This window comes from Hylobates moloch, unplaced genomic scaffold (assembly GCF_009828535.3).
Source record: "Hylobates moloch isolate HMO894 unplaced genomic scaffold, HMol_V3 SCAFFOLD_19, whole genome shotgun sequence".
NCBI lineage: Eukaryota > Metazoa > Chordata > Mammalia > Primates > Hylobatidae > Hylobates > Hylobates moloch.
In genome coordinates this window covers 45,096,140-45,122,809 of record NW_026652294.1, presented here as the reverse complement: position 1 = coordinate 45,122,809, position 26,670 = coordinate 45,096,140, and the positions used below count along the sequence as shown (strand labels likewise).

Below are 26,670 nucleotides of genomic sequence, written 5' to 3'. Positions count from 1 at the left end.
AATAATGGAGAGGCTCAGTGGGCGGGAGGGAGCTGGATTCTCTCCTCTCCCTCACCTCACTGTGTGCTGCCGCCCTCCAGGCAGAGTCATGAGGAGGTTTCACACAGAGACAAAGACAGGAGTAAAGGAAGCAAAAAGCTCTGACTCTGAAAACAGTGCTCCCCTTTTTCTCTTCTTGCCATTTCCTTGGAAGGACGTTTCAAGCATCTGTGAATTCTCTCTGAAATTCAAATGCTTCCTACTCCCTTAGCTCATATTGGAAGGTCTTTCCATCTTTATCACTTAAATATTAATTCACTGAAGAATACTAGTTACATGTGCACTGTGCTCCAGGCACCATGTCTACCAGAGGCTGGCCTACCACACCGTCATCTATCATTCATTCAGGAAGGCACTGGCCCAGCTCCCTAAAAGCTTGTGATCAATTATGGTCAACACAGCACAATTGACAAGACCTCAGTGCCCTTAGTACCAGTTTGCCTCCAATTATACCAACAATCTGGGGGCTTGCAACATAATTTCTACTATGTTCTTTCGTAGCTCTTTTTTTTTTTTTGGTCTTTCAAGAGAATATAGTGTTCTAAATATTGTTTGTTTGCCAATATTCCCATGAAAATGTTCCTTGTTTATGTTATCTTTAAAAATATCATTTAGCTTAATCGGGAGCTCCAAGGCTAGTATAACTTAATCTGGAGCACTAAAGCTAGTTATGGTAAAATCTTATACAAAGTGAACACAGACACAGATACTCATTTTCAAGCTTGGTTTCAAACTGAGGCAGCGTTATAAAGGAAATCGTTAAGAGCCTGGGTTAAACAGTACCTGGTACTTTAGTAAGCCCTCAATAAATATTTGTTGAATGAGTGAGTGAATAAATTCACTCTGACTCCACTTTCTCATCCAGGAATAAGGGAGGTAAATAAAGTGAAACAACTGAACATTTTGTAGTTTACCAGCTGAGGGTAAAAAATCTCATTCTCTTTTTGTTGCTAAAACCATCCATCTGCCAAATGTCACTTCCTGATAAGAGCCCATTTCTAAGTCCTCATTTGTAACTAAATGTTGGGTGACATAATTAATGCTTAACACACATTTGAATTACAAGCCAAAGGCAACTGCAAATCCACTCTACAAGATGGTCATTACGAAGGCCCAATCCACACACTCCCAAAACATGGGACTTATTCAAATTTAGGAAAATGAGGGAAAAGAATCTGAACCTTTCTAAGATATGGGAGTGATGAAAAGAGGGGGCCTTGGCAAGAAGGAGGGGGAGGGGATTTAACCCAAAGCCTCTGAGATACACTAATAGTCTCTGGAGATAAACACTGTTGAGAGGCCTAATGCGTGTGGCTCCAGGCCCGCTTGCAGCTGGAATGTCGGCTGGGCACTTATCTGCAGTCCCCACCCTCCCCTACCTCCTTAGAGTGGACTCCTTCACTGGGGCTCCAGCAGGTCACTTCTGTCATTGCCATTCCCTGTGTGCAGAATCAAACCAAGTGCGGCAGTTCCTGTGACAACAAGCTGGCTAGACCAGGGGCCAGAAAACAACCCTCTCATTCTGCCTTTCCTGAAATTTAGCTAGGAAGCATTTTTAATGTTTTTTGCTAACAGCAGTTAGGCTGAATTAAAAAAAAAATTAAGGTAATTAGGCAGGTGAGAGGAAAAGGCCTAACTCTGAGGCTGAGAGAAGAATGGACACAAGTAAAATCCCATTATAATGACTACCTTTTTTTTTTTTTTTTTTTTGAGATGGAGTCTCGCTCTGTCACCCAGCCTGGAGTGCAGTGGCGCGATCTCGGCTCACTGCAAGCTCCGCCTCCCAGGTTCACGCCATTCTCCTGCCTCAGCCTCTCCGAGTAGCTGGGACTACAGGCGCCCACCACCACGCCCTGCTAATTTTTTGTATTTTTAGTAGAGATGGGGTTTCACTGTGGTCTCGATCTCCTGACCTCGTGATCCGCCCGCCTCGGCCTCCCAAAGTGCTGGGATTACAAGCGTGAGCCACTGCGCCCGGCCTATAATGACTACTTTTATAGACAGAAAGGCTTTGTAAGATGAAGTTATTTCCTGTGCACAGAAGCAGCTGGGCCGCAGAGTCCTGACTACCCTGACAGAACAACCACAAGGAGCACTCTCTGGGCTGGGCCCACGCTTTGCGGCACAGCACTCTCTGTAGCAAGCACTGGACTGAAAGCTGTTGGCACTGTGACGGGGAGAAAAGCTGAGCTGCTTACAGTTCATTGTGCAGTTATAAAACAGCAAACATCAAGAACAATTCACATTTGCTTAGCTTTCACAACGTCCATCTGCTCATCTGTGTCATTTTCTTCACCCTGCCATCCTACCTCACTTGCCCCATGCTGGATTCCCGAAGCGGGCCGGTTAGACACCTACGTGGGACCCACACCTCTCACCGGGCATCTAGAACAATTAGAAGTTCTTTTACACTATCTGATTTTTAAAAAGTCAAAGTAGTTGTGTGGGAGGAAAAAAATCAGAATCCCATAGAACATCCTTAGAGTTATTTCATGTTTTATGTCTTTGCAAGAAGAGAGAAGGCATCACAATCTCCTCAGTGCTCAAGACCCCCTGGAATTCTTAATCTGGCCCTGTAGCCACCACAATGATCCAGACACCACAAAGGGGAAAGGTGCTTCCCGATGCTGCATTTCCTTGCTTGGTGGAGCACTCTGACCCATGGGCTGCCTCAAATGCACAGTGTTTTCTGTAGCTACCGATCTTTAAATATCTCTCCTCCAAAATATACTGGGCCTTCAATACATGAGGCTGCAGGATTTCCATTTCAAATCTTGGCTCAGCTGCTTCCTCTCCATCTTGACTACCATCTACTAAGCCCCAGGAACGGCTTTTGCAAAAGTATCCTCAGTCAAGGTGACTGGGTGACTAAACGGTTGGTGCTGAGTATTTCATGTCTTGGCTCAGAAGGGAGTATGTTCAGTGCAACCTGCCTCCCTTCAAACATGCATCCTTCATCCATTTCCCCACTTGGAGGGTCACTGGTATTAACAAGCTGCGTCTTCAAAGGATGATCAGATTGATGCTTCACTACTTAAAAGGCAAAATGTTAAATTAACTAGGGAGGGCAAAGAGAGTGGGGGAGGAAGCAGGTCTAGGGTAGGTGGAGCCCTAGTGGAGAGAGAAGGAAGTGGAGGGGAGGAAGTAGGAGGTGAGAGGAGGCACACAGGCTTGGAAGGATAATAAAGGCAGGCTTTTGCAATTTACTGACTTTCCAATACTTTGGAGAACCTGCAGCACACTGTTAAATGATCCTAAAAGTATGACCCTGCTCTTATGCTGCCTCAAGCTCCCGTGAGTCTCTCTCACCACTGAATGAAGTAAGAGTTCCTCTGTAGGTGGCTCATTCTTGCGCGTGTCCCCACCCCACTCTGCACTGGCTTTCAGGCCTGTAAGGCTGTGTACAGGCTCTTCCCTCTCTTGCTGGAAAGCATACTCCCTCCTCAAGGAAACTGGTCATGACTTAATTCTGTAGTCTTTCTTCTCCAAAGTCGCCTGGGACCAGTTTGGGGTAAGTTAAGAGAGCCCACAGCCCTCTGAAGATACCCTGCTAAAGCTCTTAGATCACTCAATCATTTGATTACCTGCCTGCCTCTCCCCAAAGAATCGGAGACATGATTTCCTGAGGACACTCACTGGGTTTTAGTTATGTTTCTGTCTCTCAATGCCTGGCAAACAGTAGGTCCCCAGCTGACACTTGCATGATGAAGCAATTATGGGGACCAGTTTATAAAGGTGGTGATCTAAGGTGATCCATCTTTGGGGGCTCAAAGATTAAGTGCTTGGCAATACCACAGAAGACGGGAAACCTTTTTGGCCATTTTTTTTTTTCTCAGAAGGGCTCTTTATAACTATACATGTCCCCTAAAATAAGAACCCAGATGAGAGATATCCCCTCTGTGAATAATATAAATGACACCATTAGTAACATCTCAAATAATACTGTCTACCTATGCCCTAATCTCTAGGTATTTTCAAGATATTCTAATGGCTAGAGCTCCGTCTGGTTCTGTCTTTGCAAACTGGTGGTTCTTAAAGTGTGGTCCCTGGACCAGGGGCATCAGCAGCAACCAGAAACTTGTTAGAAATAAAAATTCTCAGACCCCACCCCAGCCCACTGAATCAAAAGTTCCAGGGGTAGGGCCCAGGAATCTTTGTGTTAGCAAGCTCTCCAGGTAATTATCGTGTTCTCTGAAGTTTGCGAACCACTGTTTTAGACTTTAGCGAGACCACAGGGACAGTCTCATTATTTGAAATACATATTCATGTGAGGATGATGAAATGTAGATTCATAAGGACATCAACCTTTCCACCTAGGCAGTACGATCTAAGTGAACATTCTGCAATAATGGAAATGTTTTACATCTGTGCTGTTGATAGTGTAGCTACTAGGTACATGTGCCTTTGGGCATTTGAAATATGGCTAATGGGACTGGGTAACTGAATTTTAAAGTTTAGTATAAATTTAAATTTAAATAGCCACTTGAGCCTAGTGGCTATCACACAAGACAGTACAGCTCTAGAAGATGACTTAGCAGTATAAGACCATATTCAACCCATTTCCTAAAATCCCAGAAATAAAAATCTTTTTAAAAATACATTCTCTTAGATTCTATCACCTGTAAAATAGAAGGTACATATGTTCACTCATTTGTTCGTTCAATTAAATATTTGCTGCTTATCTCAAGTTGGTTCTATCAAATTAATGTTTGGAAACTTTTTTGAAGTAGTTTAAAGCATTATGTAAAGTAGTAGTATTCTTTCTGTAGAATCTTCACAAGGCTTTAAGCATATGGTTTGATCTGCAATTAACTGGGATTCTGGGGGCAGTAAGTCATGTTGTTACTGTGTGCTCCACAATGCATTTTTAAGATTTAAAGTAAAAGGATACACTGTAATAGAAGCCAACCTCAAAAACTGCCAAGGGAACTTCTCTTTGTGGTTATACATGTCTTTCAGACTGCTCTGTTTTATACCAGGTTCTGTTGGGGTAGAAAAGGGGTCTCATTTTCCAAGACAAATATGTACTTTCATTCTGCTACCTAAACAAGGGATGAGCTGCCCTTAGCTGTCCATCATTAATGAGTTTGTATACAAATGATTAAATCTGTATTATAGAAAGACTATAATCAACATTAAAAAATTTATTTTAGGCTGGGCGCGGTGGCTCACGCCTGTAATTCCAGCACTTTGGGAGGCCGAGGCAGGCGGATCACGAGCTGGCCAAATGGTGAAACCCTCTCTATTAAAAACGAAAATTACTGGATGGTGGCGGGCCTGTATCCCACTACCAGGAGGCTGAGGCACGCAGTGAGCCGAGATCCTGCCACTGCACTCCAGCCTGGGCGACAGAGCGAGACGCCATCTCAAAAAAAAAAAAAAAATTATTTTAAACATGACTATTAGCAGTTTAGCCAAATCCAGACTATCCCTAAACAAATACGGGCTCTTGCCTGAATGTGCACTCCTAAGTGAGGACTTTTGAAAAGCTCTTTTTCTCTAGCCTCCGGGGAGGCAACTCCAGCCTGCACATGCTGAGGCTCTCTTCAGGAGGAAACTGCCTGGAAGTGTGACAAGGGCCTCTAGCCCTCAGCAAGAACCTGGGCCCCAGGACAACACTGCACAACAGTGGTGACCAAGTTCTCCATGGCCTGGGACTGAACTGACCATACCAGTCTCCTGTGCTACCCGTCCCTAAGGCTGTAATACTTGTCCCTGACTCTGGCCCTGTCTGGGTCTTCCCAGATAGAGAAGGTTTTTGTTGCTTTGTGCCAGGTTTGAGGAAGTTGAATAGGGTTCAGGTACTCCTGCCAGGGATGGGGTGTCTCCATCAGATAGGCAGGTGGCTCAGTGCAGGGACCCAAGTGCTGAAGTGGGGCTACACCCTTGAGGAAGGGGGATACTCCCCATGCACAGCCTAGGAAGTCCCACACTGTCTTTCATGGTCTCCACCTCAAATGTCTGCACAATCACTATAAAGGTTTGAGGGGAATAAGAGGGAAGAGGACAGTTGCACTAAGGGGGAGAGGGAATTGGGGTCAAGTCAGGTGAGCTCCAGGTGGAACTAAGGAAGAGGAACATGACTGGGAGCAGGAGGGCTGGTGGTGTGCAGGTGTGCTCTGTGAAGGTCAACTATAAACCAGGATGAACACGCAGATGTCATCTAGCTCACGGATGCCAAGCCCAGGCTTTAAACCCTCCCTTCCCTCACCCACTGCAAACCTCACAAAAGGACCCCAGCACTCTTTCCCACCAGGCCTGCAGGCGCCTCAGTCTTCAAAATAACAGCCAGAGGACAAGGCTGCATTGCTCAGCTTACAAACCAAACCAAATCTTCCATTTCCTGATCTGTGCCAGTCCCTCCACTGTATGAAGGAGGACTCCTGAATGATAACAACAGCATACAGATCCCAAATTGAGCCCTCACCATGGTCCAGCACCTTACAAATAACAATTCATTTCATCCTCACAATGACTCCAGGAGGGGAGAAGATTATTAGCCCCATGTGGGAGATGAGGAGACAGTGGCAGAAAGAGGCTGAGTTCAGCCGCGAAGGATGCACACCTCATGAGTGGTGGAGTCGGGCTCCCCATCCAGGCAGCGCTGCCGGCTTCCTTGCTCACCACCACTTTGCTGACACTGCCTCCCACGTGGATGGGGCTCTGGTTTTAGGTTTATCACAGAACACACAAGCACATTCGTTTTAGAATATGGTATTTGTAGATTCATTAAAATCTGACATTTACAGGATATTAAAACCATTCTAAGAGACAATCATGGTAAAGGTGTAATCGCATTTGTAAGCTTGCCAAATTGGAGTGTAAGAGCTTTTATGAAAAGTTTCAGAAATGTGGCTTACAGGGTAACGGTTTATGGTCAACTGCCTTTTGATCTCTCATGTGAAAAATATGTACTTACATATATTGCAGGAAACCTCACCACTTCCTTCCTAAGTGTCGGTCAAAAACACTAATTACTTGACTAATTAGACTGTGAAACTTCCCTTACAGATGGTAAAAATGAGCTATTTTCACCCCACAAATTTAGTTGTGACATACCACCAAAAAAATGTAGGAATCTTTCAATGGTTTTATTGTAGACAGTATGAACAATTTAAGCAAATCATATAAAAATAAATTAGAAACTAATGAAAATAATCTGCCCTTTCATAAGAGGGGAACACAGGAGGCTGGCTCATGAGATGAAACCCCTTTGATGGGAGGCTGGAGGCCGGCTCCAGATACCTTCTCCCCGCCCCATGAATTGGTTAGTCCTAGCTTGGTTTGTGATTTTCATCGTGGCTTCAGGTACTTTCTTTATCCACCTGTAGCCACAGGCAGACAGTACTGCTTCCTTTGTTTTCTCCCAGACATTCCCTACAAGGGAAAGTGTGTGTCATGTCCGCCCACCAGCCAGGGTGACATGGTCTCCCTTTACTCTGCGTCCACAGAATTTCAGTCTGCCACATCAGCACATTTGCCAAAAGAATTAATGTGGGATGGAATGGAATCGAACCAAGTGCTACAGCTCGGGGAGGAAATGCCTCCTTGATCAGAGTGTGCTCATGTGAGACTCCACATCGCGGGACACTTACCAGCATCGAGGCTGCCCGTGGCCGCTGTCCAGCCCATGACAGGCGGGATGGCCCCAACCACAGCTCCGACCCATGTGTTGGCAATGCTGATCCTTTTCAGTGGTGTGTAGCAGCAGGTATACAGGAAAATGTTGAAGAGCCCCAGGGCTCCTGTGAGTGGATTCACCCCCAAGGTCAGAATGGCAACTCCTGGAACAGCACAACAAGTGGCAAAGGACACAGCTAGCAACGGGCTGGAAAAGAGCAGAGAGCATGGAGTGATCATCTCCAACTCAACTCAATCACACTACCTAGAATCGGCACTGACAAAGTGCAAATAATCCACCTATCCAGTAGAGGCAATACTGATCTGACTTATTCCTGGATATGGGGAATCCTCTTTATGAAACAAACTTACAATAAGAAAGAATATGTTTGTAGGAGCTCTGGCTGCTCTTCTTGACTTTGCTAGCTAAGGGTAAAGTGGTTAAGAGAGTCAGGGTTAGAGTGTTCTGCATTCATATAGGTTCTGTCCCTTCCTGGCTATAGGGCAGCCAGGTTTCACTTACTCCTCTCTACAAGAGAAATGATCATCTTTTCCTCCTAGGGTTGAAGTGAAGACCGACTGAGACAATGCCTCCTGCTCAGTGTTCCATTTTATATTTAGTCATGAACAAACCACTTCAAACACAATATTGGAAGATTTGGGCAGAAAATACTACCTGAATTCTGGAAGCTGTTCTTCCCCCGTATTTATACTTTATGAAAACATCGCTTAATTAGTGATCATGAGTAGCAATGATGTGCCTCTGACTGCCATCATTACAATGTCTGTAATGAATTACAGGCTCAGCATGCTACCAGTTCCTGACAACGGTAAACGCCAGGCGGCCGTTGTGTAGTACCAGTGCTGTAACGTGACTTATGGACACGGGATTTTCAAGGGGAGATCGCACAATGTTATTTATGTAAATGAAACCCATCATCTAAAACTCTACAATGATAATGATTATTGTAGGTCTGTTTCTCAAAAGAGCCAACTTCTAAAAGTAGACTTTGTATGGAATCTTGTGAAAGGCTTTTAGAGAGTCTAGATAAATTGGATCTACTAGTTTCTGCTTATATGCATGTTTTTCTTTCTTGAGAAACCTAATGAGGTTACTTAAGGCCGCCTTCTCCTAGCAGAAGCCATAATTCCACTTCTGAGTAAGGTATGTTTGTGTAGCGTTCAGTGACCCTGCTGGATTACAGATTCCACAACACGTTTCTTGGCAAGCAAGAGTCACCAGTGTGCAGCTTCTAGGGTGCTCTGGTTTTAAAAACAGCCAACTCCCTAGAGAGGCAGACTTTACCCTATGTGCATACATGTGAGATGATACCCTTCTATGCACACGGTTGCAGTGTTCCCATGGCAGGAGAGAAGGCCTGTACCTATGAGAGGGCTCCTCTAGGAAAAAGACTAACTTGTAGAATTATGATGAGTTAGAATTCAGCCAGGAGGGCCGGGCGCGGTGGCTCACGCCTGTAATCCCAGCACTTTGGGAGGCTGAGGCGGGTGGATCATGAGGTCAGGAGATCGAGACCATCCTGGCTAACACAGTGAAACCCCGTCTGTACTAAAAAAATACAAAAAATTAGCTGGGCTGGTGGTGGGCGCCTGTAGTCCCAGCTACTCAGGAGGCTGAGGCAGGAGAATGGCGTGAACCCGGGAGGCGGAGCTTGCAGTGAGCCGAGATTGCGCCACTGCACTCCAGCCTGGGTGACAGAGCGAGACTCCGTCTCAAAAAAAAAAAAAAAAAAAGAATTCAGCCAGGAGGGGGCCAGAGGAGAGCCCAGCAGCTGGAACTACAGTACTGAATGAAGCCAGGGCAACAGAATATGAAAGCTAGAAGTGACTTGATGGAGAATTCTGGCCACCACTCTACCACTCTGCTATGGGGGCCAGCACTGACTCTTTCCTTCCATGCCTGCAGCCACTGTGCCCAGAGTGACCCAACAGAATGGGAATTTTGATGGAAAATGAGAAAATATAAGGGATATGTTGCTGTCAAGGTGCTTGTGACAGAAGAACCATAAATTACAGCTGAGAGACTTCTGACTGCATGTTCTGCCCTAAGGTGGCATTTCCACCCACCTGTTCCTGGGCCATCTCTTCTGAACCCTGTGGTCAGTTACTTCCACAACACTCACTCAGGTACCCTCAATAATCCATTCTGCCTTGTCCATCCAACATTCCCACCCTGGATCTGCTCAATAACCTACTGTCTCTGCTTCTGCTGGGAAAGCCCTACACTCATACTAACTGGCCCCATTTCAAGGGGATGGTTTAACAGTGCGGGTGCTTAGCCAGGGCTGATTTCCATTTTCGTTCCTTATAGTGACTATTTTAACTCTTCTCCTGCCTTCTCAAGGGTCCAGGTTCACTCTAGCTCCCAAGACGCCTTAACAGATGCCTTTCCCTCTTATACAACAGTGACAAATGCCCTCAGATTTACTTACTTTCTCCCATTTCAGAAGAGGCTGTCTTCATTCCTTTTAAAGATAAACCCTCCACTTTTGTTTTTATTTAATCTCCTCCCTAATCTGTCTTTTATCTTCTATCTCTACTGTCTATTAACCTCCTGCATCAAATAAATTACTTTCTTCATATGTCCCCCAAGGTAATACCCCTCTTGCTTCAACACTCTTCAAAGCCAAGCATCCTGATGGAGTGGACCACACACATTCCTTGTCTCTATCTCTTCCATCCCTCAGTTTCCTATTTGTTCCTCAACTGTATCCCTCACCAACTGCTGAAACACATCTCTCTAAGGTGGAGATATACAAGGGGACTTCAAAAAGTTCATGGAAAACGCATATTATGAAAAGACTATGAATGGATTTCAAAAATTTTTTGCAACAAAATAAACTCATACTAACTTGTTATAACATGTCTGAACAGGATCTAGATTGAGGCACTAAGGAGGATAAGACATCAGTTTGAAAAGAGCCCTTATCAAAGCAACATGAATTCTGCTAAAACAGAAGCAAGAACAAATATCAAATTTATGCTAACACTTGGATGGAAGAATAGTGAAATCATTGATGCTTTACAAGAAGTTTATGGGGACGATGCCCCCCCAAATCAGCAGTTTACAAATGGATAACTTAGTTTAAGAACAGATGATGTTGAAGATTAAAGTCCACAGCTGCAAACCATCCACATCAATTTGTGAGAAAAAATGAATCTTTTTCATGCCCTAATTTAAGTGGACCAACGGTTAACAGTAGAAACAACAACCAATACCATAGACATCTCAATTGGTTTAGCTCACACAATTCTGACTGAAAAATTAAAGTTGAGCTAACTTTCCACTCAGTGGGTGCCAAAACCATTGTACCCAGATTGGCTGCAGACAAGAGCAGGGCTTTCAATGGAAATTTTAAACAAATGGGATCAAGATCCTGAAGCATTTCTTCAAAAAAAAAAAAAAAAAAAAAAAAAAAGAAGAAAATGAATATATAACAGGAGGTGAAACATGGCTTTACCACTACAATCCTGAACACAAAGACAATCAAAGCAGTGGCTACCAAGAGATGGGAGTGGTCCAGTCAAAGAAAAAGTGGACAGATCAAGAGCAAAGCTCATGGCCATAGTTTTTTGGGATGCTGAAGGCATTTTGCTTGATTCCTTTCCAGAGGGCTAAAGAACAATAACATCTACTTATTATGAGAGTGTTTTGAAAAAATTAGCAAAGCTTTAGTAGAAAAATGACTGGGAAAGCTTCCCCAGAGAGTTCTTCTCCACCACAACAATGCTCCTGCTCATTCCTCTCATCAAACATGGGCAACCTTGTGAGCATTTGGATGGGAAATCATTAGGCATCCACTTCACAGTCCTGATTTGGCTCCTTCTGCCTTCTTTTTGTTTCCTAATCTTAAAAAGTCTTTAAAGGGAACCCATTTCTCTTCAGTTAATAATGTAAAAAAGAATGCTTTGACATGGTTAAATTCCCAGGACTCTGTGAGTTCTTTACAGATAGACTAAATGGCTGGTATCATTGCTTACGAAAGTGTCTTGACCTTGTTGGAGATTAGGTTGAGAAATAGGCTTTTTTTTTTTTTTAATTTTTATCTTTTAATTATATTTTTTCCATAATCTTTTTGAAGTTCCCTCATACATCATATGACCTGGAACCATCTATCTTCCCAACATGGCACACAATATGATTTTCCAGATGAAAGATTACAAAGATACCTCTGTGTTGTTACATTTCCTATATACCCAGAAAGGAAACTTTAGATGGCTAAAAAGCAGTACACATATTATAATGTTGTTCTTCTTCCAATATGGTAATTTATAGCTTATAAGAACAGATTTTTTTTTTTTTTCCTATGAGACTCTAAAAAACTAGCTTTATTTTGGGAGGGAGAAAAATGTGGCTGATAAACATTTTATTTTTCCTGAATTGGCCCTTGTGTTAAAAAAAAAAAAAAAAAAAAGAAGAAGGTTGTTTACTCCTTCTCCAAGTTCTGTGGAGGCCAGTTGGATTCAAAGGTATTAGTGTTCTGAAAAGCCCTTTTGGAAAAGCACACATGAATTTAATTTACTGAGATAGGCCATTTTATGTGGAAGTTTAGTTTCTGACCTTTGTTGAAGTCACAGAAAATGATGTGGCTCAATTTTGGTGTTTAAATCAACGTGCACAAGGGCATGAATGAAAACTGGGTAGGTTGACAAGCAATGCAAATGAAAATGAAGCTATTTACCCAGGATGCCATGATCACTCTCAGCATCCAGGCACCTGAAGGAATCCTTCCCCTTCTGGCACGAGAAGCCCTGAATCGGTGGACTTCAGAGCTTTCTTGTGTTATGGGCAAAGGTACTCCAATGGCAAACTGTGTGAAATTTATTTTCCTGTTATGTTTCATTTTTCCTAAAACATTTATAACAAAAGTAATATACATCCAATTCAGAAAATTGGCGACTCTAGAAAATCACAAAGAAGAAATTCTTAATGAGTTATTCAGAGAAACATACTAGTTGATATCTTCCCAGCCTTTTTCCAATGATATAACTACTTAAAAAAATTTAGAATATGCTAAATTGTGGTTTTATTCCCTGATTTATTTCAATATATCTTAATAATTTCCCCAGGCTATTAAATATATTTTTTACATCATCATCATTAATATTTATAACACACAGTGGCTTATTCTTTGGATGCACCACAATTAATTCAACCAATATACTTTTTTTCAGACATTCAGTTTTTTTCCATTTTTAAAAATCAAAAAGGATGTTGGGATAAATATCTTATGGGTAGACTTTTGTTCACAGCTCTGGTTAGGAGAAGTTCCGAAGATAAATTCCTAGATGTGAAACTGCTAAGTCAGATGCTATGCACATGTTGTAGGGATTTTGACATATACTGTCAGGCTGTACTCCAGAGAGTTTGCACAAGTTTACAATCCCACCAGCACTATGAGAGCACCACTTTCTAGAAACTGTATCAACACTGGGTGTGGCATTAAAAACAAAGCAAAACAAAAAATAAAATTTGCCAATAGGATAGAAACAGTATTGAGTTTCTTAAAAAAAAAAAAACCTTAAAATTAACAAATAAGACAAGTTTACTGAGATAGCATTACCTCATTTTAACAAAGAGAAACTGAGACTCAAAGCAAGTAAAATAACTTGGAAACTTGGAAACAGGACCTCTAGGTTAGGAACTTCTCCTAACCAGAGCTGTGAACAAAAGTCTACCCATAAGATATTTATCCCAACATCCTTTTTGATTTTTAAAAATGGAAAAGGACTGAATGTCTGAAAAAAAGTATATTGGTTGAATTAATTGTGGTGTATCCAAAGAATAAGCCACTATGTGTTATAAATATTAATGATGATGATGTAAAAAATATATTTAATAGCCTCAGGCTCATTTGTTGGCTCATCAGTTTAACCCAGAGTCTCCCAACTGTATGTGGGGCACACTGGTGTAATACAACTTGCAGCAAGCCTCCTCTTTCCTGGGTCTGCTGAGGGCCTGGGGTGGCTGGAGTCTTGAGTTAGGATGCCATCACCTGGGAGTAGCTTCCTGTGGGCTTAAAAGCACCTTCAGTTTACTCCATTATGCAAATAGCCTAATACTGCATTCCCTGAAATCAAAACAACTGTATATAATATGGTAAGCAAGACAGGTGTGGTCCTTGTCCTGGGGGCACTGATGCTGTAGTGGTAGTCAGTTCAGTGGGCAAAGGCAAGCACGTGTAGCACAGCAGGGAACATGGCAGTCAGGGGCACCTAACCTAGTTTATGCTGGTTGCTGGACAGGGCGTGTTTCTACGAAGAAGTGATGTTTAAACTGAGACCTGATGGATGGGTGGAGATGGGCGGAAAGGGTGGAGAGGAGAGGTGCAGGCAGTGGGAACAGCGTGTGAGAAGGCCAAAGAGGAGAAGAATGGCAAGTTTATGTTCCACATATCTGGAGAGTAGAATGAGGGTGGGAGGTGTCAAGAGAGCACAGAAATTAGGTAGGCCACATACAGAGACCTCTGGGCAAATGCAGACTCAGTAAGTCTTCTAGATTTTAAAAAGTGGAAGAAAATGATCAGATCTGCTTTTTAGAAGGACTACTCTGCCTGCCATGTGGAAGTCAGCAAAGAGAGACAAGCATTTGTTTAATTCACCTCACAAGAGAGGCTCAAGTTAGGCATTTTAAAGGAAGAAGAATCGTGGGCACACCACCACATAATTTTTATCAAATGCTTCGGTGAGAGAAACAGCCTTCAGCTAGCTTGTATCGTTAATCTATCTTCCAGATTTCCTAAAATGCATTGGTGCAGCACATTAGACCAGCAGAGAGCGGGCCCTCCTCTCCCACTGAACGGCTCTTTGGTCTGATGACACGAGGGTGATCACGGTTTGCACTTTTAGTTCTATTATTCTTGGCTCCACTTTGTCTCTCCTTAGTCTTCTTTTTCTGGACTATTTTGTCACATTTTACATATCTTTGCAAGTTACTTGAACTCTTGTTTGAAATAAGGCAGAGGAAAAAAGTTAAATAAAGGGGTAACTACAGGATTTTCTTTAGAATATTTGCATACAATGAGACATCAGTAAAAAGAAAGTAAAGGACTCTCTTTGGAACTGTTAAGTAGAAAGAGGACAAGCAATAATAATGGTTTTGAAATAAAGAGAGAATATATCAAATAATATGTGGGTTATTAAGTCTGATTTACCATGAAATCTTTAAATATCATGGTTATATTCAGGTTGTTGAAGTTTAGCTGTTTTAATCAAGAGATCTATCTTTTAGATGTGTTCATTTTTCATCTCAGTTAAACACAACTATGATTTTCTGCCTTAGTGCTTATAAAATGTAGTCAGAGCTAAATCTCAGAGATCTCAAACACTATTATGTCAAAGACCGATTTCTTGTTATTTTAGGTCAATTTATATACTCTTTCTCCTAATCATACCATTCAGCCTTTGATTAAAAAAACAAACAAAAACCGTCGGCTCTTCCCATTCCTAGATGGATTTTTGACAGCATCCCAAGCCTGGAGACGCACACAGGCACACACACATACACACCTGAGTTTTCTCCTTTCATAATTTATTCAATATTTAAATTGTTTGTGAAATAGGTTTCTTTTTTATTAGTCCTTTTACTCCTTTTTATCATTTAAATTCCATAGCAGTTTGCTTCCAGTTCAAGTGTTACTCTGACATCTGGTTTCTAGAAGCAAGATAAGGAGAAAAAAGGCTAAGCTGGCCTCCTTGGGCGTCTCTGGGCTCAGTTACCTTAGGAAAGAGGGCCTCATTGGAATTTCTGGGTAGATCCTCTACACCATGATTCTAAGTGTGACTCCTGGACCATCAGCATCACCTGGGAACTTGTTAGGAATCCACACGGTCTGGAAGCTCTCTGAGATTTGATAACTGCTATACCATTACCAATGTGATGCTGGTCCCCATCTGGCCAAGCTACATATGCTGAGCCAACATAAGCCGCTCCACTCCAGTGCTGACTGTGGCCGGCCTGGTTAGGTCACCCACTTTCAGTTGTCTTTCATTATATATCTCTTGGCATGTTCTGGTGGAAGAACAGAGGCCTGTGAACTAGCTCTGTTATCAATTAGCAGAGGAACTTTGGATATATCCTTAGACTTCTGACTTGCCTGCACTATCTACTTTGTTTTGATTTAATCATACAGCTACAAGTGTTTTGATCATTAAAAGTACTTAAAGGGCAAGATGAAGCAAGTGTGGTAAGTCTTGATAGTTGTTGATTCTGGGCCATGAGTATGTTGAGGGTCCACTGTACTCACTCTACTATTCCATCTGCTGGGATTTTTCATAAGAAATATGTTTTTAAATACTTTAATACTTTTTTTTATTAGCGCTATATTCTGGTTTCCTCATGGTAGCATAACTAAGCATGCTGAGTAGGATCAGGTGGTCTGCATTCTAGTTCTGACTCTGAAGTTAACTAGTTATTTAAAAGTGGGTAACTTATTTAACCTCTCTGGTCCTTGGTTTCCTCAACTGAAAGGGTGTATTAGGGCTCTTTCAATGGCAAGACTGAAACTTTCAAGTCAAACTTGCTTAGGTAAAAAGGCTCAATAAAAAGATAACAGGGAAGGCGGATTTCTTCTTGTTAGCCGTGTGATCTTGAGCAAATTATTTAATCTGTTGGCCTTAGATTCTTCATCTGTAAGATGGGAGGTATTTTATAGAGTTGTCTTAAGAATTAAATACAATGATGTAAATAAAGCACTTAAAAAGTGCTTGTTAAATGAGCACATAGTGTTGACTTGTTCATTCATTCATTAAAATTTCTCATTGCCTAGATAGCCACTATGCTAAGTGTAGCTGTACAGCAGTGAACAAAACAGGAAGAGTTTAGTCTAGAAAGGAAGACAGACCTCAAACAAACACATGTAAGTACCATGAACTCTCCAATTGTAAAATCGGCTACAAGAAAGAACAGATGAAATAAGACAGAATAATTTAAATAGGAAGGACCTATTTAAATGGAGCTGGAGGGAGGGGCTGATAAACTTGCCATAAATTGTTTCCCCTGATTTATTTTGTCAGACTTATAAAGACTTATGAATATACCACTATTTTTATCTTCAATTTTAATTTTACTTAGAATTTAATTTTATTATACCAAATTACAAAAAGTAGTATACTGAAAAGCTAGATTGATCACATACAAAACATGTTATTTAAACGTTGGTGCTCTTGCACCGCTGCAATAGTAGCTGTAATGGCCTTTTATTAAGAACAGAGGAATTAATATCTCTGTGAGTGATTCTTGCTGGATTGAATTTATATAGGAACAATCTGAAATAGAGTTGAACAGGGTGTGATAATATTGCAAAAAAAGTTCTAATTTTCAACAACAGAATAAATGTATGAATAAGAAAAATAGCACTATTTGATAGGGGGTGGGCAGAAAAAGACAGTAATTTTCTTGAACAAAAAAATTGTTTTATATTCATTCACTCATGCATGCAAATAGGTTCATGGTTCATGCTGAGGGTTGAATGATGATTTATTTCAAAACTCATATACAAAACCGAATTACATTTTAAATTAAGATGTCTTTCTACTGAGCATCACTGCTTGAGATTTTTCTACCTCTGCCTTTCCTGCCTAAGGCTACTGTAGAAAAGAAACTGATGCATTGAGAGTGGGGAAAAATTGGTCCACACATTTCTATGAATTATTTTTTTCTCCTTTTTAAATATAACATTGTTTTGTTTACTAAACATCAGCCCTTACATAGCTCTATGAAAGTATAATTTTCTACAGAAATTAAGAACAAATAAGAGAGAAACAAGCTTTAATTTGGTGCCTATTTATTGCACTTAATAAATGTAATTTAAATTACCTGACTTTTAAATAACTTCCTGGAAAAAATGTGGCCTTTCTGTTAAGTAATGTCTCAGAGAAGCCTATGAAATGTTAAGTCAAGAAAGCTTTACATTTTGAGCAGCTCTGCAGGTAATTAGTTTAGACAAAAATTAATTTCATACTTCTTGGTCATTCTTCCACAATAAATGACTTTGAAATTACAAAATAAAATATCCTTCCTTCAAAAACAAAAGAAAATGCAAAACCTTAATCAAACCAAGACAATTTAACTTTAATTTCCTGCATAAATCCCACATTGGAGCTTGGAAATGAGTTTCTGGAGAAAGCCTCTACAGAAACTGTTTTGAAAACGTCTCCCCAGAATCTTATTTAGGAGTTTTCTATTTCTGAACATGTCTCAAGTTATAGATATTGTAGAGTGGCAGACGACTGATGTAAATTCAGAACTTAAGGAAACCGTGAGGAAAATGAGAAAACAAAACCTATTTTAAAAGAAAATTAAATTTTAAAACATGTTTAAAAGAAATGCGAACAATAGAAGAAGAAAATATATTTGGCATAATTACATTCAGAACATGGAGATTGTGGTTTCACACACACAGACCCCTTTTTATTTATTTATTTTAAGAAATGGGGTTCCATCTCTAAAAAATGCTCAAACTCTTGGCGTCAAGTGATTCTCCCACCTCAGCCTCCTGAGTAGTTGCGATTATAGGCATGCAACATGATGTTCGGCACAGAGATTGTGGTATTATATTAATAATTTTTTTCAAGGAAGAAAACAAACCAGATCTACGTTGAGTTTTGAAAGCTGACTGAAAGAATCCTGTTAATCTAGAAGGAAGAGAAGAAAGATTGCCTATAAAAAAAAAAAGAAAAAAAATACCAAAATGAATCTCCTCCATTGCTGACCACTGAGATTCAGCCTTCTAATTCAGAGGGGAGTAGGTGGTGACCCCTGAATTACGCTACACCAATTCATCTTAAATTAAGGGTAATTTGTATAAAGACTTTGGAATTTTTAAGGAGAAGTGATTCCTACTGTCCCAGCTATGAAAATCAGAGTTTCCAGCATTGTAGTCCAATCTCTTAGTCTGTTTTTCCAATTCCTTGAGGGCAGGGACCACCTACTGAATCCCTCCATTACTCCTGGATCCCTTAACACCCAATGCCTGCCATGTGAGAGGCACACACTTTTCCCTTCTCCTGATTGAGCCAGATAGTTGAATTCTCTGATATGCCTCCTTATTTTTAATTTATAGGACTCTATTAAAAAAAATAGCTTTGTTCACCTGCACAAAATAGGGTCAATGAATTTTAAAGAGTCTTTGAAAAGCTTTAATAAAACACAATTTATAAAGAATGAAGCTGGGAAATAAAACTATCCATCTCTGCTGCTTTGGAGACTGGCAGCGGCATACACGTGCAGCTACCCGGAGGTATAGGTGCTGACCTCTGACTCCATCTCCTTACCTGCCCCTTGGGACCAGGACCTTTGGCCAGGGACCATGTTTACAAACACAGACATCTACAAGGACCAGCCTGGCACAGCAGTCCAAACAAAAAATGCCTCTTCAGGATTTGGTCTATTGGCCATTATTTTGCCATCTCTGATCTGTTCTGTGAAGGTGTCTAACTGTGCGTCTAGCTCCTTTGCCCTAGAATTGACCCCCTTGCCCCCTGAAACACTTCTCTCCATCTTTTGTATGGCCATCTCTTACTCATCCTCTAAGACTCAGCTCAGACATCAAAAAACTCCTCTAAGGACATTTTCTCTCTCTGTTCTCACCTTCCTGAGCCCCTCCACATGGTTGGTGTCCATGTCTGTCCCCAAGCTCTCACAGCACTTCTTAGTCCTCATGCTAACATGGGCTGCTGCCATGGCTGCCCATCCCATTATGCTGTGTTTTTTTAGTGCAGTGACTTTGCACTATTCATCTTTATATTCTCTGAACTTAAGAATGGTGCCCAAATGAACCTTTACAAACCATGCAAAAGAGAGAATGCTATGGTAAGACTTCCACTCATCTAACACCAACCAATGAAAACAGCATTTAATTGTGTCCCATCTTTTCACATCGTCTTATGTGAAAAGAGAGGAATCAAAGTGAAGGGACATTAGGCAAAATGACCCTAGATTATTAGTAAAAGATATTTGCTCCTAAAACATGTTTTAATTGGCTACAAGTGATAGACTAAGTTACTAGGACAGTTAACTCTTCATATTCATATTTATTAGAATATCTGGGCATTTTCTGATTATAAAAAGGGAGATGAGAACAGAAGAATCCTTCATCCCTAGGAATACTGTCACAGCTCACAACGCTTGAAAATAGTCACAAATGCTTTCTTTTTTCTCATGATGAGAGAAAGGAGTGTAACTTTCAGAAAATCCCAGCAGCGTTCCTCTTGTTTAACCATTGTAATGACTACGCATGACAATATGTACAAAAAGTTTTTGTGAACTCTTCATACCACGGTTAATAGAGAACAGTTTTATTTTAAGAACAAGTTCTCTACATTAACACCACTATTATTAACTTGAGGCCAAATTTGTTCTTCCTGCCACTTCACTGGTTAACACTAAAAAAAAAGAAATTTCTATACTTATAAAATGTTTATGTTCTTATTACATTAGCAATATATACACACCAAGAGACTAATCATAACAATCCTTAGAAACTTTGCAGAGCTTTAGCCTGGCTGGGTACCCATCTACTAGACTAGTGTGCCTGGGTGATGAATAATATCCACAGCTCCCCTGCAGCCCACAAAATGTTTACATTTGCTTAAGTGCTTACTGGTAAAACCCTCAGTAAATTTGAAAAATGTCTCCTGTAAAGCCCTATAATACTTAAGCTAAACCCTGTTCTTTAAGTTAATAATGCCAACTAAACAATCCATTCATTTCATTTCTAAAACTCCATCTTCATCATTCATTTCAAAACCAGGTATTGACTGACCCCGATTCCAAGTGTTTTAATTTATCCTCTCAAAATAACCTTTTGCTCTGCTCTTATCGTGCAATCTCTCCTGCTTACAGCCCACACCTAAAGCTTACATGTTATGGATCACTCTCATCTGATCCATTAAGTTGGAAAAACTAATGCTGACAGGTATTATTTCCCTGTCAGCGTCACCAAGCTGGAAAATAGATAATTCAAAAGAGACATAATCAAAATACAGATGTCTCTGAAATAAGAAGAAAGGCCCAGTCCTGGCCCCGCCTGCAGGAAGCTTTCACTGTCCACTCTGTCCTTCTTCTTTGTCTGACTTTCCAGAGAAATTCTTGTTTGTACCGATCTATTCATTTCATTCAACACATATTTCTGGGCTGCCTTATGCTGTCTGTTAAGCATTTTATACATGTGGTTAGGTTTTTCACCCAGATTATAAAGCTTTGAGCATTATAAAAACAAAACTGACAGTGCTTGTACATTACAGGTGATCAATACACTCTTGATGAATTGAAAAAAATAATTGATTCTAAAATATTTAAAAGAAACAGTAGGCCTTGACATCCTTAAGAAAGATTAAATTAGGATAGACCACCAAAAAGGATATCACTAAAAAAATGTATAAGATACCTTAAAAATATAAGTCTGAAGGACCTCAGGTTTGATAAAAGATGGTAGATTAAAGGTGTCTATATCTCTCTTTCTCTGAAAACAAGGAGAACACGAACAGAAACTCCAATTTTAACGGAACTAGGAAACACATCTCTGAAGCAAAATTAAGACTTGGTAAATATTAAGAATCTCTTTGGCTTTAATTATAACACACAGAAAGAATTTGACATAATGTGTTTGCTGAAAGTTGGGGAGGTGGATTATAGCTAGAAAGTTACAAAGCAGAATCACAGCTTTAGATACACATCTGGCCAAGTGCCACGTAAAGTCCTGTGGAAGCTGCCCTGGATCCTACCCTTTGCCTTAAGTACTTCTGTCCTCCCATTCCCATCCCTAATGCTTAATTGTCCTCATAACCCTTTCCTTTGCCCCAGGGAAATGGACCAGGGAGGAACTATCAGGCCCAAGCTGCAGCAATCAAATTTTCTCTCTTAAAGATTTGGAATTGGGACAGGGAACTCAGCTGGAGGACCTAGGGGCTAAGGCTGAGGTTGCCATTTTGATATGAGTCCATTTAAGTGAAGAGTGATTGGAAGGGCCCACATGCAGAGAAAAAATGCAGTGAAAGTACAGAGAAAAGCAGAGATGAATGGTGAGGCTGGAAGCTGAGCTGCAACTAGTGAAGTGGTGAGCAGGCCAGTCTTTCCAGAAGTCAGCTGCAAAGAGGAGAAACAGAAGAGTAACTGGATGGAGGAGCGAATTTAATAGATTTTTGTCTAAGACAGAAGGACAACCTGTCAAATATGAAGTCAGAAGAGAAGGAACCAATGAGGCAACAGGGCTGGCAAAGGTGCTGGGAGAGCCCTGAGGCCCCACAACCTCCATTCAGGCCAGCTGGTCTCCAGGTCTTACAGCACGGAAGACCATAAGATAGAAAAGGGGTCCCAAGGACCCCCGGAAACATTCCAAGATAGATGTTAGACTCTGGCAGCTATAATCTGCTGGGGCAAAACACTTGGTTTTATCCTCCTGAGAAGAATTGAGGTATATTTTAGAAGAAATATTGGGAACATTCACTTTTAACCACTTGTCTCTTCTGCTGTCCCCTCCTCTTGGCCACCCTAAAACTACTAAATCCTTTTATCCTATTAGGACCAGTGTTGCAAGCAGATATGCAGCTTCATTAAGTGGAAGGTGTTCAAGGACACCAGCTGCCTGTGTGATATGTAAGAGGTAAAGGGAAGGGAGTTACTAGTGACGATATAAAACTGGCAAAGAAATGGGCTCAGAGGTGTCAGAAACAAACTACTTGATTTGGCCTCTGCCAAGTCCCACTTACCAGTGTGAGTATCCAGCCATGGGTCCCTGAGGCTGTGAGGTGGCTGCACTGACACAGCCTAAGGAGAACAGATGCAGTGGTTTGGCTCCAAGTTAATGGGGATAAACTCTGTGGTGAGAAGCTGATAGCAGAGGTTAAGACAGCTCCACTGTGACCCCTCTGGAGCACTTTTCTCCAGACTTCCTCACATGCAGGAGCTCTTTAGCCAAATGCACCACGACTCTCGATTTATCCATGAGCATCTGGGATGCTTCCTAAGTGATGTGATGTACAGCGTACTCAAGTTCATCAAGTGGCCCCAAGCCATTAAAGACTCTGATAAATAATTCTATCATAAAGGCCCCAGAGCTGACATAAAAAGCAGAAAGCCACGGGGTCAAGTGTTTCCACAGGAACTACATTTGGTAAATAGAAGCTGCAAAAGGATGTTTCTATTAACTACTTGCAATTATTGTAAGGCCACAGTCTTTTCTGGAACGGATGGTCAAAATAGCTAATAATTTTTTGTGTCCCTGGAAGTTTTAGGATGAATTTAAATAGGAGGAAAACAGGAAGACCAGTATTTTCCCAAACATGATGAGACAATCATTTTTTTAAAACTATAAGTGATACCTCAGACATATGGAGTTGGTATTTTCTTTTTTTTCCTTTTGTGTCTGCTCCCAGACTAGAACTAAACAACCAAAGTAAATGCTTGGCACACTCTCAAGGAAGCACAGCTCTGCCTTGCACCAGTGCCAGAAGCCCCTAGAACAGTGACGGAGGCAACCAGATGAAGAAGATGAGACATTTCTCTACCAGCAGTGTGAGAGACGCCTGGCGACTGCTGGCAGGAATCAGCATTTTACACAAGCAATCAACATAACTAAAACTTAAGTACTGTCCTCTGTATTCTCCTTGGGAAAATGAAACAAATGATAATGTCATTGCGTTGATTTTGTTCTCATTAAATGGTATTTTAGCTATAAACAAGTTTTCGCCTTTGATTTGCAAAAAAAAAATATAGAAAATTTCTATGTTGCTTAAAATGTAAAGGGTTTTTACTGTAACTATTTCAAAAACATTCAATTATTTTACTATTTTACTGTAACTATTTCAAAAACATTCAATTATTTTACTATTCCTTGTTTATTACATATATTCAAGGTCACTTTCTCCATCATTTGAAACAACATAGACAAAAGGGAGCTCAGTAAAAAACAGGCAAGCAGCACCAAGACTGGCACTCAAAGCTGTAATAGGACCAGATGCATTTTCAATTTCCTGAAACAGTGGAGCTGCAGTTTATTCAGTTTATTTAGGTCAGCCCTAAGGTGAAACTATATTATATTCAAAATTATCCTTTAAAATCCCCTGAACTCATCTATAAAGTACATGGAAGGTTATGTATGTACAATTCTGGAAAATAATGACTGTGTTCACTAGAGTTTTAGAATCACTCAGTTAAAAGAGAGAACAAAAGAAAAGTCTATATTTAGATGGCTGGGCTTTCAAACCATTCTGCCTTTAAGAAGACTCTCAGTAGAGGAGAGGTGGAGAATTCTATGGGGTTCTGTTTCCCTGCGGGGTTTACTTTATTCTTCTTCATGCTACAAGCGTCGGCAGCCTGGCTAAACAGAAATGTATTTCTGTTGGTGGTGGCTGTGACGATTTGACTGAACAGGGGAGCTGCACCTTCTCTGGGATTATGTTCTAATGTCTCCTTTGCTCCTCTCCCTTATAATGAATTACAGGTAGACAGAGCTATAGCACTGTAACAAAGGTGAAGATACACATAGGCAATAGAGACGGGAACATTTCAGAGAAGAGTAGGCAATGGTAGCCAGCCTGAATTTTGAGCTGAGTAACAGCAGAACTTCACTTCTGCTGTGACCACCCTGATCATCAAGTCATGCAGGGAGCTGTCCCCAAGTCTCTCTCCTGGGATTCTATGGTCTATTTTACCCAGGCAGCTGAGGGGTTCTTCTAACCTAAATCTGATCACACCAGCCCCATTTGTACAAAATCATTTCTGGCTTCTCCCACTGCACACGGAGTTCCAGCCCTTCTGACTTCATCTTATGCCACCCTGCCCCTTATGTTCTCACCACACTGGCCTTTCTATTTATGGTGTCAGGTACAAGCCCACTCTGGCCACCATACGTTCCCCCAGATCTCTGCATCACTCTCCTTCAGGTCTCAACTCCAATCCACTCCCTCCCAGTGCCTTCCCGCTCTGGAGTGCTCTCTCCCAATTGTTCTGTATTATCATTCTGTCTCTTTCCTTGGCACCATTGATGCCCACCTAGAATGATCTTTTAGAGCTCGTCTGTTCACTGGCTGATATTCTACCTTCCCCACCGGACTGGAATGAAGGCAGGGATCAGGTCACGCTGGTCATAACATCCAGAGATGCTGAGGACACAATTCTGAAAAAAGTAGTAACAACGATGAGAGCAGTATCATTTACTGACGGCTTTGTAAGAACAGTCGTTTTCTCACATAACTCTATGAGGTGGAAGGCATGATCCTCATTTTATAGGTGAGGAAACAGAGCCTCAGAGAAGTAATATGGTCAGGGTTGGAGGGTGAAACAGGCAGAGGAGCTAGGCTTTCATTCCAGGCAGTCAGACCCCAAAATTTTATGTTCTACAACCTATAGCATTCTATTCCCCAAGGAAAAAACAAGTGCTCTGAAAATCTAGTCTAAAACAGACCCTAATATTTAATACACAAATTTACCCATTTCAAGTGTACAGTTAGTTCTGAGTTAAAAAAAAAAAAAGGTAAACATAGTGTAACCACTGCCACAATCAAGATATAGAACATATACATTTATCTTTTCAAAAAGTTTCTTATGCCCCTCTGTAGCCAATTCCCTTCTGTCACCCCCTAGTTCCTGGTAACTACTGATCTTACTTCTGTGCCTAGTTTGGCTTTCCAAAATATCATATAAATGGAATCATATGGCATGTTGTCTTTTGTCTCTGTCTTCTTTCACTTAACATAGTGCTTTTGAAACACACCTGTGTCACTGCGCATATCAGTGGTTTGTTCCTTTTTATTTCTCAGTAGTATTTCAGCCGTAATTTGTTTATCCATTCATCAGCTGAGGGATGTTTAGGTTGTCTTTAGTGATATTTAAGCTAATATTCATGTACAGATCTTTGTATGGACATGTGTCCATACGTACATAGGAGTGGGATTGTATGTTAAATTTTGTTTAAATTTACTGAAATCTGGCAAACTGTTCTCTAAATTGATTGTACCATCCTGCAATTCACACTAGCAATATATGAGAGCTTCAGGTATTCCACACCCTTGTCAGCACTGTATTGTTGTTTTTAATAAATGTTAATTATGCTAATAGGTGTGTAGTGGTTTCTCATTGTGTTTTTAATTTGCATTTCCCCTAACGATTACTGACATTGAAAATCTTTTGCTTATTTAACATCTGTATTTCTCCTTTGGAGTAGGGCCTATTTAAATGTTTTACGCCCTTTTTTTTTTTTTTTTTTTTTTTTTGACAGGGTCTTGCTCTGTCACCCAGACTTGAGTGCAGTGGCATGATCTTAGCTGACTGCAATGTCTGCTTGCTGGGCTCAAGTGATCCTCCCTCCTCAGCCTCCCAAGTAGTTGGGACTACAGGCACATGCCACCATACCTGTCTAATTTTTAAAAAAAATTTTGTAAAGATGAGGTCTCACTATATTGCCCAGACTTGTCTCAAACTCCTGGGCTCAAGCAATCCTCCTGCTTCGGCCTTCTAAAGGGCTAGGATTACAGGCGTGAGCCACGGTGCCCGGCCCCTTTTGTCTATTTTTAAGGTTGTTCTCTTAATGAGTTTAAGACTTCTTTCTATATTCTATATTCTGTACATGAGTTCTTTATCATGTCTGTATTTTACAAATGTTATCTCCTACTCTGTGGCTTATATTTTCATTTTAAGTGTCTTCTGAAGAGCAGAAGTTTTTAATTTTGATGAAGTACAGTTTATCTACTTTTTCTTGCGTGGTTTGTGGCTTTTGTGTTTTATCGAAGAGTCCCCTGCCGAGCCCAGTTTCACTGGGGAGCAGCCATGTTGTCATGCTGGAAGTGGAATTCCACAGCTGATTTTGGTATACTGATCTTGTATTCTATACCCTTGCTAGATTTACTTAATTACTGCTAGTAGCTTTTCTGTAGATTCCTTTGAATTTTCCATGTAAATAATCACATTGTGAAAAGAATTTCATTTCTTTCTGATGCGTGTGCCTTTTCTTTCTCTCTCCTGCCTTATTATATACTAGTTAGGAGCTCCAG

General features: G+C 40.9%; 1 protein-coding gene across 2 annotated transcripts in view; it reads right to left on the bottom strand.

Annotated features, from left to right (window-relative positions):
• The window catches only part of LOC116458532 (protoheme IX farnesyltransferase, mitochondrial), a 142,225-nt gene that overhangs the window by 11,895 nt on the left and 103,660 nt on the right, over positions 1-26,670 (bottom strand). For both annotated transcript variants that reach the window (XM_032138270.2, XM_058431513.1), the window contains exon 6: positions 7,635-7,867. In XM_032138270.2, the coding sequence (XP_031994161.1) occupies positions 7,635-7,867 (233 nt within the window). The remainder of the gene's footprint in view (positions 1-7,634; positions 7,868-26,670) is intronic.